Here is a 19,735-nt window from a genome sequence, read left to right on the forward strand (position 1 = left end):
AACGTGGTGTTTTGAAGCCGCGCTGCTGTGTGGACGTGAACGCAGCACAGGAGGGTGACGCTGAAGTTTTCGTTTATCTCTTTCTTTATTTTGACAGTCCGAGTTAAATGTTTAATTCAAGTTCACAAATGAGCTAAAGGTACTTGCTGGATGGATAAACGAAAGTGAAAGTGGGGTTCGTAGACAACAACGCGCGCGCTTCCGGCGGGTAACTAGAATCTATCACTCACTCCATGATAAGAGTCTTAAAAGTTTCTATAACGTTTCAAATGAGTTGTTATTGTTCAGTACGCACTTTGTAGTAAAGATAAATAACTGAGCTTTAAAACAAAACAATATGGCTGTTAAATAACTGAAATTTGTGACATATGTGCTTGAATACACTCGCCGGCCACTTTATTAGGTACACCTTACTATACCGGTTTGGACCCCCTTTTACCTACAGAACTGCCTTAATCCTTCGTGGCATAAATTCAACAGGGTACTGGAAATATTCCTCTGAGATTTTGGTTCATATTGGCATGATAGCATCACGCAGTTGCTGCATATATCATTTCAATGAATAATTTCACGTTACATTTTCTATGATATCTGAAATATTAAAGTGGAAACTTGCTTTTAGGATGCGCTCAATCTTTAATCATCACTTACCTATGCTATTTGTTAAATATAATTTTTACATAACATTTTCTATTGATAAATGTTTGTATATTGGTTGAATGTACACTTAATATGCTTAAGTAAATACTCTTCAGAATGATTTGGAGCTTTATAACAATAGTATTTAGGTAACTGAACTTTGTGACATCTGTGTTTATATATATATTATATATCTGTACATAATATTTACTCAGTGACAGTTTTGAGGTTATTTCACTCATATTACAATCATACTCGTAAGCTATCTGAAATTTTTTAGTAGACAGACACTTGCCTTTAAAGGCATAGTTCACCCTGAAATAAAAGTCAATGCACTATTTACTAACCCTCAAGTCGTTGTAAAGCTTTATGTGTTTCTTTCTTATGTTGGACAAACAAGATGATGTTTTGAACAAAGGTGGAAACCTGTAACCACCGACATCCATAGTAGGATAAACAAATACTGTGGAAGTCAGTTCAGTTTATTTATTAGGATTAACCCCTTGAGATGTACCATCTCATTTTCAAGGGGCTCCAACAATTCATCTCAATCACATAATAATAATGCCACAAGACAAAACAAAACACAAAATACATAGCATCCATAAAACAACAACAAAACATAAACATAAACATTAACAGAAGGGGAAGTCGTATATATATAAACACATTTATATTCATAGTACATAAATGTTCATATTATGTCAATGGTTACAGGTTTTCAGCATTCTTCAAAACATCTTCTTTCATGTGCAACAGAAGAAAGAAACTCATGAAGGTTTGGATCAAGTAATTGGTGATTTAAATGACTGAATATTTATTTTTGAGGTGAACTATCCCTTTAACACGCTCTCGGTGTACATAAAATCAGTTTTTGGCCTTGTTTGTTTGTCACTTGCCTATTAGCATTGGTTAAAAACTGACAGTTTTTGTGCGTTTCTGTCAGATATTGAGCATGTCTCTTCTTCATGCTGTTGATGAAGCTGTGAAGATGTGCAGAGCTGAAGAATCAAGACTCACTGAAAACGTCAGGCAGTGCAAAGAGATTTTAAACTCAATGTAAGATGATGTTTTTCTTTTATTTTCAACTTTTTATTGACTTTTTTTTTGTTATAGCATACTTGTCTTGAAATAGATGATGTAAAGTTAATTTTGTTTAAAAAAAAAATAAATAAATGATTGTCGTATTTTTGCAGGAGAACACGTGTGACAGAAACCAGTCACTTGGAAAATCCATCCAGCACTGATATTATAGATGGTAAGAGGATAATATAATTAAGCAATATCACACGAGTAGCAGTGCGATATGGTTGTATATCGGTATGGTGGGAGGCGTGTGCTGGCTCGAGGCCTCAGGCCAAGCGCCTTAGTGTGCACTTACACTGTGCTATCCGAACCGTGCCCAGGCGTGTTTCCCAGTTAGTTTGAGAAGTCTGAGTGCTCCGAATCGGGCTCAGGCGTGGTTCCATTGGCCTGCCTCTGGCCCAATTAGAAGAGGTGTGCCAGAGCGCGGTTCAGTTGTGCTTTGGTACAGTGCACTTGTAGTGCGAGTACAAAGCGTGCCCCACCCCGAAACTGAAGACGTGACAAAACTTTAACAGACTGCTTCATATAGATTCATTAATCATTCTTACTTTTCAATGAACACAAACTGTCGTAGTTTATTAAAGATGCAAACCCCTCACTGCACATCAGCTGCACCTTCAGCAAACCTCCTAATACCTGCAGCATGAGGAATTTTTATTTATGAGCGTCAAAAGTGGTGGATTTGATCAAATAATTATTTGACTGCATGTCTCTGCATCTCAAATGACTAAAACTATATACTGTAACTAAAGCAATCGCCACTGTACAGAGCGACAGTGCTTCTGTTAAACTCAACAGTCGTGCTCAGGTTCGCATAGCAAATGCCGGTGTGAGTGCAGGCCGCCAGGGGAGATAGGAGGTGGGACAATCGTGATTCAGGATGATTCAAGGCAACTGTACCTAGTGTGAGCAAGCCCTTAGTGTCCCACCAGTGACGATATACGGCCATATCGCACTGCTATGAGTGTGGTGTTGTGTTTATACAACAGTTCAACAGCATAATTGTGTGTATAAAAAAAGAAAATGAAACAGAGTCTCAAAAATCCTTTTGTATAAGGAACTACTTTCTTTCACCATTCATACGCAGCTGTAGCAGAACAGCAGAAACTGTTGCTACTTCACAAACATCACTTTATAGCTAGTATTTGAATGATTCTCTAGCGTGATGTCTAAAGTGAAGACAAAACAGGTGATTTTGCTCACATTTTAAGATTATAAGGCTAAACGGGATGAAATGCCTTCAGTCTACAGACATTTCCCAGTATTTCTCTGTTGCAATCGGGAGATTATAATAACCCCGAAAAAGCCAAAGAATCAGATTACTATGATATAAATACTGCACAACAAAATACCAAAGAGAGAGTCAGATCGACTTAGATAGTTACTTACCTGTTTTATAATGATTTGATTAGCTTTTGTTTAAAATTACACTGAGTTTTTCTCCTCTAAGGGGGTTGTTATGCAGTCTCTATCACCATCTTGTGGAGGAATGTCATCTGTCTTTGCTCTGCTCAGTATGACAGGATAATGGCAGCAAACACAGTGAATTTCCTATAAAATAGGCACTATCCTTATAAATAAACTGCATAGACAATCTAAACAACTATATTCTCACCTGAAAAAGCCTCAAAAGTACATTATGTTGTCCAACATCTGCAATATTTGTCAAACTGAGTCAATTCATCTGCTGTCACTTTATATGGGTGAAGTAATACACAAGGGTAAAAAGGCTGTATGAGTGCTGTTATTATGAGAATATCGCTCTGCTATCAGCCAATCAGATTCGAGAACCAGACACAACTGTTTATTTATCATAAGGCAAGGTAAGTTGATTTATATAATAGTGTTGTCAAACGTACATATATATTTTTTTATTTTTTTTTATATTTATTTTTTTATATATTTATATATATTTATATATATATATATATATATATATATATATATATATATATATATATATATATATATATATATATATATATATATATATATATATATATATATATATATATATATATATTTATAAATAAATATTGCTTAAAGGGGCTAATAATTTTGACCTTAACATTTTTTTAAACAAAATGAAAAATTGCTTTTGTTCTAGCTGTAATAAAACAAATAAGACTTTCTCCAGAAGAAAAAATATTATAGGAAATGCCTTGAAAAATTCTTTGCTCTATTTAACATAATTTGGGAAATATTTGAAAAAGAAAAAAATTCACAGGAGGGCTAATAATTTAAACTGCATATAATTTATATGATTAATTTATGTGTTTAATTAAAATCTTTTGACAGCACTATGAAATTTATCTATAGACTCATACACAATGTTTGTTTGTGCTTCCTAAAACAGATATTTTACCTCAGGAAAAGCAAGAAATTGAAATGTTGGAGCAGGTGTTGAAAAAAGCGCTGAAAATCCGCAACACATCTGAGGCTCAAAAAGAACTTCACCCTGATGGTGCCCATAAAAAACACTGTAACAAAAGCAAGCATAAAGCTCTTGTTAATTATACAGTTAAGGAAGAAGGTAAAAGAAAACCAGAGAAATATGTTTCCACATCTGAGACGAGCAAAAAGCCCAATCACAGACGAGCAGCTGGTGGGAGTGTGACCCACGGGGCTCCCTGGACACGGCCTGTCCTGCTCCGGAAAAGTTCAACTGCTCATACAATGTCTAGAGGAAGGCTTACAGTCCCAAAGAGTTCTTCGGTAAAGATCTCTTCCACAGAATCCCAACAGAAGATCTGTGTCAAAACCACAAACATTAAAGAGTCATCTGAAGATGATTCACCATCAGTCTCTTGCCAAGAAGCGTCAACATCTGGCAAAGATGAGAAATCCACAACAGAAAGCGAGCAGTGGTATGTATGTGATGAGATATTCATTTGTTATATATATATAATTTTTTTTATATTTATATTTATGATATGATAATGAAATCTCATAGCCAATGTAGCTTGTATTACAGTAATCTTTAATATTAAATTTAACATCTTTATCTAAAAGTTTTATTTAGTCACTTATTTAGATTATATTTATTCATTTTTTTGTTTATTTATTTATTAATTAATTTATTTATTCATTTATTCATTCATTATATTCTGAATTCTGTTTTAAAATGTACTTTAGCATAGTTATTTTAAATGATAAAAGTTATTTTAAGCTTAATTTTACTGTTTTTGTTATTGTGCTTTTAATCAAATTAATGCAGACTTGGAAAGCAGTTTAAAGAAACATTTAAAAAATGTTAGCATCCCCCAGTTTCTGTTGTATATGGTGTTGTATATGCATTGCATAATAATATATTTTATTTATAGTTTTTCCCACCTTTCTTTCTTTTTTTTTCATCTAGGATACCGTCTCCTTTGATGCCAGTCTGGCGAGCACAGAGAACGAAACAGAACCGGTCAGTGTGATATTTTCTTTAATATTGTAGTATTTTGGGTTCACTACAAGCTAAGCATTATGTAGCAATAGTAATTTAGACGCTTACAATGTGGATCAGTAAATCTTTAAATAGTGTTGTGAAATCAAATTCACACCTTATACATTTGAAAATGAGACTAAAACGTCAATCTAATATTTTAGTCTTGTTAAGTGACAATGTCTTTTAAATTTCACATAAAACGCACATGAGACTTTGTTTTAATGTAATTTAATATTTAATTTAGTTGATTTTGCATTAAAAAGAGAAAGCTTAACTTGCATTAAACCCTTAAAAGTTAATTACAAATAACAGAATTTAAAGAAATAAAGAATTTAAATCATCATTATTTTTGATATTTATTGTTTTGACAAGGAAAAAAATGTGACATTTTTTATTAATAATATTGTATATTTTTTTTTACAGATTGTGGAGGAAAGTGTTAGACCAGCAATCAAAGCCAGTTCCAGAAAGATCTCGGTTTACAGAGAGACTTCGGGCAACTGTATCCTTCAGAATTGTCTCACTTGATCAGTCTCAAAAAGTGGATGCATGCAGTTATTATTTCTCCTGTTGGTGTGGTTTTTTATACTAATCCAGGACTAAACTCCAATGTATACTGTATGTGTAACAGATCTACTTATGGTTTAGGATTTTCTGAATTTTACACTTTGTTTATTCTGTCCTGAAGGCAGCTGCGCTCCAAAATAACAATAATGTTTTGCTGTTGCCATTTTTTCCCCTGCACTTTTTTTTCTTTTAATCTGAAATATTTCATATTTTTAACATGCTTCTTAGTTCTTATTACATTTCTATGCCTTACACATAATGTTTACCCCAAATGTATAGATATAATTTTCAACATGGGTCTCAAGTTATCCATTAACTTCATTACTTTCTTTGGAAAATTATCTAAAATTTTAAAGATACAATGGCAACACATAAGGAACATTTAAAATGATACAAAATGCCTTAAGCGACTAATAACTAGATCTTTATTTGGCTAAAACAAGTCAAGTTCATGATTAATGTAATTTCGCTACATGTGTGCACATACAGTGGAATGAAATGTCGTGTCTTGCAAGACCACGTTCCTACATAAATAAACTTAATCATAAATCTGATCACAACACTGGACGTAAGAGGGGTCCTGGTTTTAGAAGCTCGGGTCTTACTGTCATCCAGCCTGTGCAGATCTACAAATCTGCCACTTTAAAGAACTACATATCCAGTCATGCACCACTCGCATGCACCTGTTCCTCATTCAGTTAATTACACCCATAAACGACTGGGAGCTGCTCATGAACTGATTGATGAACTGACTTTATAAACAGCACACATGCACACTTCAGAGTCTTGTTTAACTGACATTACGACGCAATTTCCTTTGCCTTGCCTTTCTGTGTTTGACCCTTGCTTTGTTTGTTTATTTACATTGCTTTCTGCCTGTGCTGACCATTCACCTGTTTAATGACTCTGAATTGCCTATATACATCTGTTTGACCCTGTTGATCGTTGATTACCTGACCATTCTCCTAATAAACCCTGCATTTATATCCACACCTTTGTTGTTTGCATCCCCTTCACATTACATTGGGTGGTGCATAATAACAGTAGCTCTCGTCTTAAATAATGATTTATGAAAAGATCAGAGCTCAAATAACACGCACTTTAAGTAAGATGTCATGTAAATTAAAAGCTTTTACTTGTGTATCAATCATAAACTGGCACTAATTAAAGGTCTCGTGAAATTAAAATAAAGGTTTTTTAGATGTTAGTATCAGTATGCTAGTCTAATGCTGTGTTCACACTAGATGTGGCACGCGTGAATAAATTGTGCTGTTTACATTTTGAGTTTACCTGCTTCATTCGCACATCACATTTGCTTCATTCGCACGTGAAATTCACTTCACAATAGATGCGGATTTGCGTCATGGTTGGAGCTTCTGTCTGCCCGGTCAATCAAGCTTCATTGCTAAATGGCTAACATGGATTTTATTGAGAGAGTAGTTGTTTTTATGTGCTTTAGGAAGGCTGAAAAACAGCGTATATTTGTTCGACGCTGTGTCTGAGTCCAGTAGATCCTTTCTGAGGTGCACCCAGCTCTGTGAGTTCATCAACTCCTGAAACTGTACCTGGATGATGAAAGCTTTCAGCGGTGCTTCTGACTGAGTTAAGCACAGTTTGATAAGCCGTTGTCTGGTGTTGGCAGTATTTCGGAAGTATTTCCCCTTGGGATACCAACAACAGGCACTACATCATAATCACGCCTCTACAAGAGCAAACTCCTGATTGGTTAATGAGGCGCGAATGTTGCAGGGTTCATTCGGTTATGAAAAACCTGGAAAAGTCATGGAATTTTGAGATGGCATTTTCCAGGCCTGGAAAAGTTTCGAAAAAATCAGAAAAACCCATAAGGTTTTAGAAAAGTCATGGAAATTACATTCACACTTAGTCATTTAGCAGACATTTTTGACCAAAGCGACTTAAACTGTGGTCACACTACAGTTTGTGCTTGCAATATTCAGTCGTGCGGTGCTGCGAAAAGGGGCGGGGTTAAACAATAAGGTTAGATGTTAATTAAAATAAGCGATTGCTCCATATATTAAATTTCTCATTTTAAATTATCTTCTATTAGTCTTACGCAATCACCTGATGTGATTTCGTAGGTAAGAATTCACCAAGCTTGAACTTTCGATTGCAGTGAAATGCGAAACACATGCTTGCGTTTCTGGTCTGCCGCATTTGCATGAATGGAAGTCTATGGAGAGAAAAGTCCAGTGTAATCGCGGCTTTATAATAGAAGTAGTTTTACCTATTATTACTAGTTTAACAAACTATTAAGTCTATCTAAAATTAGTTTGACAAATATTTGTATATTGTAATGGAGTTGTTTTTACTTCTTTCTTTGGCCAAAAACATGCTCTAACATTATTAGTACTGCGTTAGCATCATCTAGTTTACATGGATATCAAAATAAATTGAAACTATTGCATGTTTTATAAAATGCTGTAATAAATGTAAACGTTTCTTATGATTTACGACGTATATGTAGAAATTACACGAAACATTAGGGCATGAAAATTGACTTAAAAGTCCTGGAAAAGTCATGGAATTTTGTAGTAAAAATGTGTATGAACCCTGATGTTCGCTAAAGTTCAGATTTTCCAACTCGAAAACTTCCATGTTAAGTCAATGCAAAGCCACAAAAAATCTTCCTGCGGTGCGTTTTGTGCGAATGAGGCGGCGTAAATGACGCAAATCGTACCTCAGAATGTCTGTTCGTGTCTTTGCATTGACTTAACATGTAAATCACTTGCGTTTTAACGCTTCATCCATGTCTGGTGTGAACAAAGCATTAAGGATATTTATTTAAGCTAGTGTGCTCCAAAACAGTGACAAAATGCATAATTAGATGCTAAAAACACCCAAATCTCGAAGTTTGTCACTTTTGACTAAATGGATTGTTTTGACATAACCTCATATTTCAATTACTCTTCAAATTTCCAACCAATCAAAGGCTCTCTAGTATCTAGTATAACCCGCCCTCTTCATTTGCACTTAATCTCAACCACTCCCACTGGGAGAGCTGTGATAAAATGGAAACTCAATTGGCTGTTTTTTTTTTTTAAATGGGAGGAGTTACTCTATGCCCCACCCTCTCCTTATATTTCAGTTGAGATGACATCAATCATCAAATAATAAAATACACATTTCAAAGCATTTTACATAGCATCTGACTAAGTTATAGATGTACTCCGGCATGCATTATTTGCTCTTAACGGCTGTTGTACCAGTTCCCATCAGAATGGCCTTCCAGACCTCCTGCTAATTTCCCAACAGAGATGGATGTGTTTTCACAGCATTGTCTTGACCTGAGACACTGCTTCCACACTGAACTACAGGCCCTGAAGAGCTCAGATAAAGGTATACACGTCAGGGGAACAAACATGAAGGGATGCGGGAAGACAGAAGTGTGTGGGGGCTGAGAAATGAGCAACTGGACTATAAGGATCTGTCCAAGGATAACACTGTCATTTAGCCTTTATTCCTCTGAGTCACAGGACATCTTACTGGCAGGCAGTTCATTTGATGCAGATAGAGATCAAGTGTGTGTATGTGCGTGTGTTTTACAGGAACAAAGCATGAGATACAATATGAGTCCTTGCGGATGCTGGAGGGTTTGGAGAAGATGACGGCAGAACTTCTTGCGCATATTGATCATCAGAAGAAAGGTACTTCACAGTCTCTAGTCGTGATGTCTGTTTGACGTCATTTTCAGGTCAGGGTTATTTACGATAAAAAAAATAAAAGCGTTTCACTGTCTTGATAAAAAAAACTTATGAAGCAGCAACACACACTGATGTTTAAAAACAACATGTTCCAATAATAGTGGATCGTGTCATGTGATATGACACACTACATCAAGTTACAGTAGGTCTCATTATAGGTTTTTAATGGTTATTTAAGTCTAAAAAACGACAAATATAAAGCAATTTTTGGAGCGAGAAAAAAATACATTAAGTGTAATTCATTCATCAATTTTTTTAATTGTTTTGATAAAAATGCATTATATTTGAACAACAGAAGCTAAGGGTGCACAATGTTATCCGAACCGTGCCCAGGCGCGTTTCCCAGATCGTTTGAAATGTGGAAGTGCTCTGAATTGGGCTCAGGTGCGGTTCAGTTGGCCGGCCCTGGCTCGCTTGGAAGAGATGTGCAAGAGTAGCACGCCTGAGCCCGAAACTGAAGATGAGACATGACATTAAATGGACTGTTTAATATGGATTTATTAATCATTCTTAATTTACAGTGAACGCAAACTGTCGTAGTTTAATTAAAGGTGCAAACCCTTCGCTGCACGTCAGCTGCACCTTCAGCAAACCTCCTAATGCTGTGTTCACGCCAGACGCAGAACGCGCGGATAAATCGCGATGTTCGCGCGTAAATTGCTGCGTGAACATTTGAGGTTACTCGCTTCGTTTGCGTGTCAAACCCCACTTCATTTGCGTGTCAAATTTACTTCAGAACAGGCGCAGATTCGCGTGATGGGCAGGGCTTCTGTCTGCCCGGTGACTGTAGCTTCGTTGCTAAATGGCTAACATGGATTTTATGAAGAAAATAACAGTGTTTATGTGCTTTATGAAGACTGAAAAACAGCGTCGATACGTTTAGGACCGTGTCTGAGTCCACTACATGCTTTCAGAGGTGCATCCAGGTCTGTGAGCTCATAAACTCTTCCAGAAATTGAACCTGGATCACGGAGGCTTTCAACAGTGCTTCTGACTGAGCCAAGTCCAGTTTGATGACTTGATGTTTGTGTCGCCTGGAGGATTTCCCCTGGGACACCATCAACAGGTTCTACGTCACAATCACGCCCCCACAAGAGCAAGCTTCTGATTGGTTAACGTGGTGTGAATGTCCGCTGAAGTTCAAATTTTCGAAGAGATTCGCGCAAAACGCTGGTTAAGCGCGTCAAACGCGCAAAACGCTCGATTCACCTCGCACGTATTACGCTATTCGCACCGCGCCATTTGCGCAATTCGCGTCATTCGCTTCGCGCCATTCGCGTGTATTGCGCCGCAGGATGTCTATTTGCGCGTTTGCATTGACTTAACATGTAAATCACTCGCGCTTGACGCGCGTGCCGCGTCTGGTGTGAACACAGCATAATGCCTGCAGCACGAGGACTTTTATGATAATTTATGAGCGTCAAAAGTTGTGGACCTGTTCGATAACATATTTGACTGCGTCCCAAACGACTAAAAATAATACAAAACAATATAACTAAAGCAGTCTTCACTGTGCTGAGTGAGAGCGCTTCTGAACAGTCATCGATGAAGTAAGCATGCTCGGGCTGATAGGTAAAAAAGCAATGTGAGTGCAGGATGAGAAGGAGAGGGGAGGGGGGAGGGGGGAGTACGCCCTAATACATTTTGTATAATAGAGTTCATTCATTCATTCATTTTCTTTTCGGCTTAGTACCTTTGTTAATCATGGGTCACCACAGCAGAATGAACTGCAAACGTATGCAGCACATGTTTTAACAATTAAATTTGAATTAAAAATTGTATAATATTTATCAACATAAAATGTATTGAATTTGATTTATTTTTACTTTTTTATTTATTTATTAACTAAATTATTGTAATAAGAATTGTAGACTTTTTAGAACTGTAGAATAATCTTGTCTCATCCTGCTGTTCACATGGTATTAGCAGTAACTCACTACATTGTTGGGTTCAGTCTAGTACATTAAAGTGAATCACACTCCTCATCTACAGTCTATTTTGGGTCTAATGTGGTGTCAGTAGTCTATAATCTGTTCACCCTCAGTTTAACATGGCCAGTTGTGTCGTGTTAACGCACAGACGGAACAATTTCCACAAGTGGACACTCAGTGCAGTTAACCAAGAAGACAAAATTCCCATCCCTTTTATCAAATAATGTGAGCGGCTACATGTTTTTCTCATGTAGTTTGAAGTGTTCCCTCTGGATTTGATGGGTGACATTTCAAAAAACCTTACACAATGGTTCATCATTTTGAAACTTCATCTTTTGCAATCTTATTAAAATCCCCAGACCCCAGAGGAATCATGGATAACATTTCCCATGTTCTTACTTCTTGGGAAAGCAATTAATCTACTGTAAACACAAGCTCATTTTTCCATGTTATTCCTTGTTAGGTATAAATGTCATTTGCTATTAGAATATTAATAAAGCGCACATATTGTGCCTGTTTTAATAAGATGTAAAACAAAACTCTGATGTCATCAGTATGTGTCTGGGAGGTTTCAGCTCAAATACCCAACAGATCATTTATCATAGCTTGTCAAATGTGCCTCTATTTAGGTGTGTGCAAAAAAAAAAAAAAAAAAAAAAAAACAGGTTTTGTGTTTGTATCTTTAAATGCAAATGAGCTGCTGCTTTCCAGAAGAGGGTGGAACCTTTACAGTATTCTGACACTCCTGAAACAACAAAACAAGTGAATGTCCCACAGATGAAATGTCAGAAATTACATGTAAATTAAAGCCTTACGTGTTCAAACCAGATTCAGACAATGATAGAGAGGAAGAGTTTACAAATTCTAGACTGAATCAGGCCTTTTCTGAACGGAAGTATACATTCTCATAGTTGGATCAAACTCATCAACTACTGTTAGTACAGTTGTCTTATCTTTGCAGAAGAATGCTTTACAATTATTCGCAGGACTCTCGCTAAATGAAAATAACTTAACATTAATTTACCAAAACAAATTACTGCATAAAAAACAAGAACGACTAAAATAATAATAAAATGAACAGGCGATAACATGTTCAATACTTGGACATTGCTAAAGGCAAAAAGGCTAATGCATGTTCTGAAGCAGTATTAGGACAAGAGCTTTTCTGTTTGACATCTTGGGAAATCAATGTTTATTGCTATTTCGTTTCATTGCAAAGTTATTAGCCTATTTCTATGTTCTAAATCTGAAAAGCTCCTCATTTGTGTCCATCATTCCATTTACTTAAACACAATCAAAACAAAACATATTTGTTTATATTTCCATTTCTTTTTTTTATTCATATTCAAAAAAGAAGAAAACAAATAACTGAAGCAGTGATAATAAAACCATTTATATGTTTACCCTCAGGCTTTTGCGGGTGGGAGAGGGAGAACATAATATACAGTACATCCGGAAAGTATTCATAGCGCTTCACTTTTTCCACATTTTTTATGTTACAGCCTTATTCCAAAATTGATTAAATACATTGATTTCCTCAAGATTCTACACACAATATCCCATAATGACAATGTGAAAAAAGATTTTTTGAAATTGTTGCAATTTTATTAAAAATAAAAAACCTGAAAAATCACATGAACTTGAGTATTCACAGCCTTTGCTCAATACCTTGTTGATGTACCTTTGGCTGCAATTACAGCCTCAAGTCTTTTTGAATATGGTGCCACAAGCTTGGCACACCTGTCTTTGGGAATTTTTGCCCATTGCTCTTTGCTGTACCTCTCAAGCTCTATCAGGTTGGATGTGAAGTGACGGTGTACAGCCATTTTCAGATCTCTCCAGAGATGTTCAGTAGTTCATTTAGTTCTGGGCTCTGGCTGGGCCACTTAAAGACATTCACCAAAAAATCTTCTCTCACATTGTCATTATATGGGGTATTATGTGTAGAAATTTGAGGAAATAAATAAGTTTTATTCATTTTGGAATAAGGCTGTAACAAAAAAATATGGAAGAAGTGAGCGCTATGAATACTTTCCAGATGCATTGTATATTTTTGCAGGAATGGGACTGAATCTTGCTGGAGCAGGTCTGAAAAATCTGTCCCGTGTAGGTCTCTAGCATAAAGCTCTGATATTATTGACCCATCAAACAATATTTAAAGGGTTTTTATTTGCCCAAAAATGGACATTGTTATTAATGACTCACCTTCATGTCGTTCTCATCACCCGTCGTTCATCTTCAAAACACAAATGAAGATATTTTAGATGAAATCGTAGAACTCCCTTATCTTCCATAGGCCGAAATGGTCTCAAAATGTTCAAAGTCCGGAAAAGGAACCAAAAATGTTTTTAAAACAGTCCTTGTGACTTCAGTGGTTCAACTGTAATCATACGAAGCTCCAAAAAAAACTTTTGTGCACCAAAAAACCCTGTAAAAACTTCTTTATTTGCTTTTGTTTTTTCATTTTTTAATTGAGTTTTTGGTCATTGGAATCTACAAAACGTAAAAAAGATTTAGTAGTTTTTGTGACGGTTACACCTTGTCTCCTCCAACTATTCACATGGTATGAGCAATAACTTACTATATTTTCATCTTGGTTCAATGTAGTATGATCAAGTGAATCACACTTCTCATATTCAGTCTATTTTGGGTCTAATGTGGCTATAATCTGTTCACCACCAGTTTAACATGACCCGTTGTGTCTTCTTCATGCCCAGATGAACAATTTCTTCAATTTGTCTTCTCTTCTCTTTTACTATAGTCAGATCAACTTTTTTAGCATTAGTGTCAGCAGCACAACATGCAAGCATTGCAGCCTGATCTAATGCATTATCCATTGGCGAACTCAAGTCATTGTTTTTTATTTATTGATTTATTTATTTTTTGGTGCACAAAAGTGTTCTTGGATCATCGCATGATTGCATTTATAGTAACATAATCACATCAAAGTTTCTGAAAGCTAAGAAGGTCAAGGTGGTCCAGGATTGGCCAGCCCAGTCACCAGAAATGAACATTATTGAGCATGTCTGGGGAAAGATGAAGGAGGAGGAATTGAAGATGAATCCAAAGAATCTTGATGAACTCTGGGAGTCCTGCAAGAACGCTTTCTTTGCCATTCCAGATGACTTTATTAAGTTTGAGTCATTGCAGAGATGTATGGATGCAGTCCTCCAAGCTCATGGGAGTCATACACAATATTCATTCTGTTTCACTGCACCAAGACTTTATATTCTATACTGTACATTATTTCTCTTCATTGACAAGAGTTTTGCCTAATCAATGTCAGACCTTATTGTCCTAGCTAAATCATTAAAAATCAAGGCATGATCATATTTAATTGTGGTCAAATAAGTGTAATCTAGAGGCATTTGCCTTTCATATAGGCCACTTCTGATACAAAATGATTAACTAGAAGTCACATTAGTAAATGTTGTTCCTAAAATTTGGGTAGGATCTTGGATCTTTGGCACATTTACAGTACCTTAAAAAATGAAATTCAACAACAATGTTCTCAGTGGCTGGATTTTGAAAGTCTATGGAGATTTTTATCTTCATCGGTGTTTATAATGTTCATTAGTTCATTAGCGAGCTGACAACAGAATAAATGTAAAGCTAGATTTTCTACTCCAGATTTAATAAAATTTCAGTTGCTAAAGCGGGACATGTAAATGTAAAACTGATGCTTTTGTGCTGTGGGTGAAAACATGTAGAATATGGGCCAGAAATATATAATAAGAGCCCCTTCTTATGTAGAAGAGCGAAATCTGCGCACGATAAACATTTTTCCTCATGTATGCAGATAATGCTTATCAAAACGAAGCTTCTGGCTTTCCTTTTTCATGTTATCTAAAAAAAAATCCACCAGAGACCCAATTATATCACTTAAATCTCTTTCATGATGTATCCTTTAAGACATTTCTATTTTTTTTTGCAGTTTACTTCAGGTTGGATTATATGGCTTGATAAACTGGATATTTCAAATGCAGTAATACAGAAACCCCTTGTGTTCCTCAGATTGGGAGAGGTGGGATAAGTGGAGCTCCAGGTGTCTGTGTCCTGTTCGCAGGAGAGGTGAATGGGTTGACCGTGATGGATCCGTCCTGCCGCCAGTCCTGTCCTACACCAGTGAGGAGGAACTAAGAGAACTGGAGAGACAAAAGCTTAGAGTAGAGCAACTTCAGCAGGCCCTTCATCTACAGCAGGTTTCAGTAACATCCATTGTTTTATGTACATTTTGGAATAGTTTGTCTATCATTCCTTTGCATAGACTTAACACTTAAATCTGCACCATTATATTCAAGAAATACATTTTTCCCCTACATTTGGACTAAACAAGGTGTCTTAAGCAACTAGTTTAAAAAGCTTAACTAGCAATTAGCTTTGGTTCCATCCATCATTTTTATTTTTTTTATTCCAACATGCATTTTAAAAACATGTGCTCAATTGAGTCGAATCATTTGTTTTGTTTATCCATCTCAAATATATATATTTTTTTATTTTACACATTTTTTATTGGTATTTAACTAGGCCATACGTGGTAGTACAAAATACAGAACAAGAAAAATCACAGACCGTCTTGGTTTTCTTATTTTCCTACTGTCCCCTCAAAATAAACTAAAATTAAATGTATTTATTAAAAACAAACATATATTTAAAAAAAAGAGAAAAAAACAACAATGCAAAATAATAAAAAAGCAAGGTTATAAAAAAGTAAATAAGAGTAAAAAAGATCCCTTCAAGGAGTCAATATTCCCTCTTTCCAGTAGTTTACAGTGTAATTGAGCTGATATCACGGTAAGCCGCTGGTATAATCTAAAACTTGATGCCAGGTCTTGTAAAAGGATTTTATGCAGCTTTTTATTTCAAGATTTCTCAGATCAACAGATTTCTCGTGTTTCCATCTCTAATATATATTTAAAAAATATCTGAGCAGAATACATTTGTAAAGTTATCTTTCATAATTGTCTAGCATGACAGTGTTGCGTGCCACTAACAGTGAATGCACACACAATTTAAAACAGGAACACATTTTTCACAACTTCTGGAAGCAAGAGCTTAAATAGTTTTAAGGAGATTGTCCTGAGGTTTTCTGGGATGTGATTCTTCTATATAAATACAGATTTTCATATTTTCTAAGCTCAATGAGGTGACCTTTGCAATTTGTCTGTGCTTTTTTTTTCAACTCTCACCTTTGCATTTGTTATTATCCTCAGCAAGTAATCTGTTCTTATGTCTTAATTTATTAAATGTAATACCTGAAAGTGTCTTAAGTTTAGATTATATTACAAATGTATATAAAAGTATATTTAGCATTAATTTAAACTATCAAAAAGTAGGGATGGTCAATGCAGTGGCGCAGTAGGTAGTGCTGTCGCCTCACAGCAAGAAGGTCGCTGATTCGAACCTCGGCTCAGTTGGCGTTTCTGTGTTGAGTTTGCATGTTCAACCTGCGTTCGCGTGGGTTTCCTCTGGGTGCTCCAGTTTCTCTCACAGTCCAAAGACATGCGGTACAGGTGAATTGGGTAGTGTATGAGTGTGAATAAGTGTGTGTGTGTGTGTATGTGGATGTTTCCCAGAGATGGGTTGCTGGAAGGGCATCCGCTGCATAAAAAAGTGCTGGATAAGTTGGCGGTTCATTCCGCTGTGGCGACCTCGGATTAATAAAGGGACTAAGCCGAAAAGAAAATGAATGAACGAATGAATGAATGAATGAATGAATGAATGAATGAATGAATGAATGAATGAAAAAGCAGGGACTAAGCCGAAGGAAAGTGAAAGTGGTAAACTCTTAGCAATGTGGCCTATCTTTTCAGGGGGGAATGTTAAAGTATTTTAGGCTGCTCATTTCAACTGGACTTAGTATTTTTTCTTAGTTCGATATGTCGGCTAATTAGTAGCTTATTAATCACGTGGAATAAAGAGTCTACTAAGTTACAGGAAAAATTATATTCTATGGACATAAGAGAACTAACCGAGTTAGTGGTGCCATCTAGTGGTGGTGTATGAATCTGTCCTGACATAGAAGTATAAGTATAAACCTATTAAATATTAGTTAGGTGACTATTAAACTGCTAAACATGATAAAATAAAAAAAGTAACTTCAATTTTGTGGCCAATATCAAATATTTATATAAAGAATATTAGTTATTATATTTTTAGAATATAAAAATTCTAAAAATATATTATTATTATTATTATTATTTAAATTATTATTATTATTATTTAAAAAACACACACATATATATATATATATATATATATATATATATATATATATATATATATATATATATATATATATATATATATATATATATATATATATATATATATATTTGCTTTCTTTTTCTATTGAATTTATATTTCTCCAAAATGTAGATTCTTGCCGTTATTATTTTTGTTATATATATATATATATAGACACACACACACACACATATATATAGGCACGCGCCTCCCACCAGTGCTGATATAAAGCCATATCGCACCGCTGTGAGTTTATTTAGATTATATTCAGCAGCAAATCAGCACATTATAATGATTTATAAAGCATCATATGACACTAAATATTAGAGTAGTGGCTCCTTTTTTAAAAATCAATATAAAATGATATTTAACATTTTAAAAATATTGCAATTTGTTTTACTCATTTTCTGTGTATTAAAGGGGACCTATTATGCAAAAAATGACTTTTATAAGGGGTTTAAACAGTTGTTTGGTAAAAGTCTGTGAATATAACCAACTCTAATGGTGAAGGTTAAATTGTATTTTTTATAATCCCACTTGATAAAAACAGTCTGCAGAAACACCTTGATTGACATTTTTCCTTTGGTGTCATCAGAGGGAGAAAAGCCCCGCCCACTAGTAACAATCCCTCCCTCATTAGCATAAGGTGTTAGTCTTGTTTTTGAATCTGCCACTATGCAGACACATAGGCATTTATAGCTCCGCCCTCTTATGAAAAAGAGCACAATCTCATTTGTATTTAAAGCCACAGTCATCAAAGTGCCACAACTAGGACCAAAGCCTAAAAGTGGGCAGTTTCAAACAGCTATAAAACCTTATTTGTGTTGTATTTTAAGCTGAATTTACTCATATAACCTGTATGGACATCAGAGACTTATTTTACATCTTGTAAAAAGGGGCATAATAGATCCCCTTTAATAAATTCTGCATTGTTTTCTGTTTACAGGCAATGTCCGATAGCCTTGCGGGTTTCTGGGACTGCCCTCCTGGTGGAGAACGGTCCAGCGCTGTAGCTTTGCGTGGTCTGTACTCTCTTCTGGCGGAGGGAGGCATTCAGTTCCCATTGCTGGTTTTGGATTCAGAGTGAGACTTGCTCGAAAAACAAGACTGTATTTCATGGTTGATCCGCTGCATTCCAAGAAGCACAGCAGGGAGGTATATCTACAAGCTGACACCAAACCATCTCCAAAACTCTAAACAAGTTCTCTGAGCGCGTTTGTCTTTTAATGGGTCACACGAGCGACTGCAGCTGCTGTTCACAAACTCGAATAAAGCTTCCAGCTGACGTCTCTCAGGATCCGTGAGTGAGGATTTCATTTCGTTTCGTGTCACACTCCTCCATCCAGCAAGCATTATCCTCTATTACTGCCTTTATGTGGCTTTCTGATGAGCTCTTCCTGTATGAATTCATTACTCAGCCTGCCAAACCACTGGCGTCTTTTGAATACTAATGACATCCCTGCTTAAACAACAGCAACAAAAACATCACAGACTTCTAATTATTTTAAAGTCCGCATGAAATTAAATTTGAAATGTTAGTTTTGCTAGCTTACGTTGTTATTCTTACACTGTATCCTAACATGACACGATGCAAGATTCTAGCGACAAGCGATTTGTTTGTTTGCACCAAAAGCAACGACACACGACAGAAGCATTTAAATATCAGCCACTGCACAAAAGGGTGAATGTTTTTAATCTAATTAATACATATTAAATAATGATAATAATACAAATTTTGTATTTGTTTTGGCGTCACGGTGGCGCAATGGGTAACACGATTGCCTAATGCCTACTTTAGACTGCATGATTTTAGCCCCGATTATGACTCGCCGACAAGTTTTGAGAAATCGCGACAAATTTCTGAAATCACAGGCAAATCAGTGCTTGTGCACGTGAGTGACAATCACACAGTATGAACTATCAAAGACACGATCTGAGAGAATCGCCGATGAGTCGCCGATGCCTGTGAGAAATTTGGCGTGCTTAATATCTGGAACTTTCGGCGATTCAAATCATGCCGTGTGAAATGAGTTTTGACTGAATATAACATCAGCGATCGCCTACAGCCAATGAGAGAGCGGCATTCACTTGTGTGTGTACCTGCAGGTCAG

The 19,735-nt window shown here is 35.9% G+C and overlaps 2 protein-coding genes across 7 annotated transcripts in view; one reads left to right on the forward strand and one right to left on the reverse strand.

Moving 5' to 3' along the window:
- pdgfab (platelet-derived growth factor alpha polypeptide b) overlaps nt 1–19,735 on the reverse strand; it is a 679,118-nt gene that overhangs the window by 178,313 nt on the left and 481,070 nt on the right. The window lies entirely within an intron of this gene.
- Nucleotides 9–19,461, forward strand: tedc2 (tubulin epsilon and delta complex 2). 6 transcript variants are annotated; one of them, XM_087244003.1, is made up of 11 exons: nt 9–208; nt 1,357–1,467; nt 1,586–1,698; nt 1,836–1,897; nt 4,082–4,592; nt 5,084–5,137; nt 5,582–5,660; nt 8,953–9,082; nt 9,292–9,390; nt 15,393–15,580; nt 18,571–18,921. In XM_087244003.1, the coding sequence occupies exons 3-11, from the start codon at nt 1,595–1,597 to the stop codon at nt 18,709–18,711; spliced, it is 1,368 nt and encodes a 455-aa protein (XP_087100129.1). In that variant the 5' UTR covers nt 9–208; nt 1,357–1,467; nt 1,586–1,594; the 3' UTR covers nt 18,712–18,921. The 6 variants fall into 6 exon arrangements, with proteins under 6 accessions (XP_087100129.1, XP_087100126.1, XP_087100127.1 ...); XM_087244000.1 differs by having other exon boundaries at nt 1,357–1,417; XM_087244001.1 differs by lacking the exon at nt 1,357–1,467 and having other exon boundaries at nt 15,393–15,624; nt 18,532–19,461.

The sequence above is a fragment of the Danio rerio genome, chromosome 3, assembly GCF_052040795.2.
Source record: "Danio rerio strain M-AB ecotype USA chromosome 3, GRCz13ab, whole genome shotgun sequence".
Taxonomy (NCBI): Eukaryota; Metazoa; Chordata; class Actinopteri; order Cypriniformes; family Danionidae; genus Danio; species Danio rerio.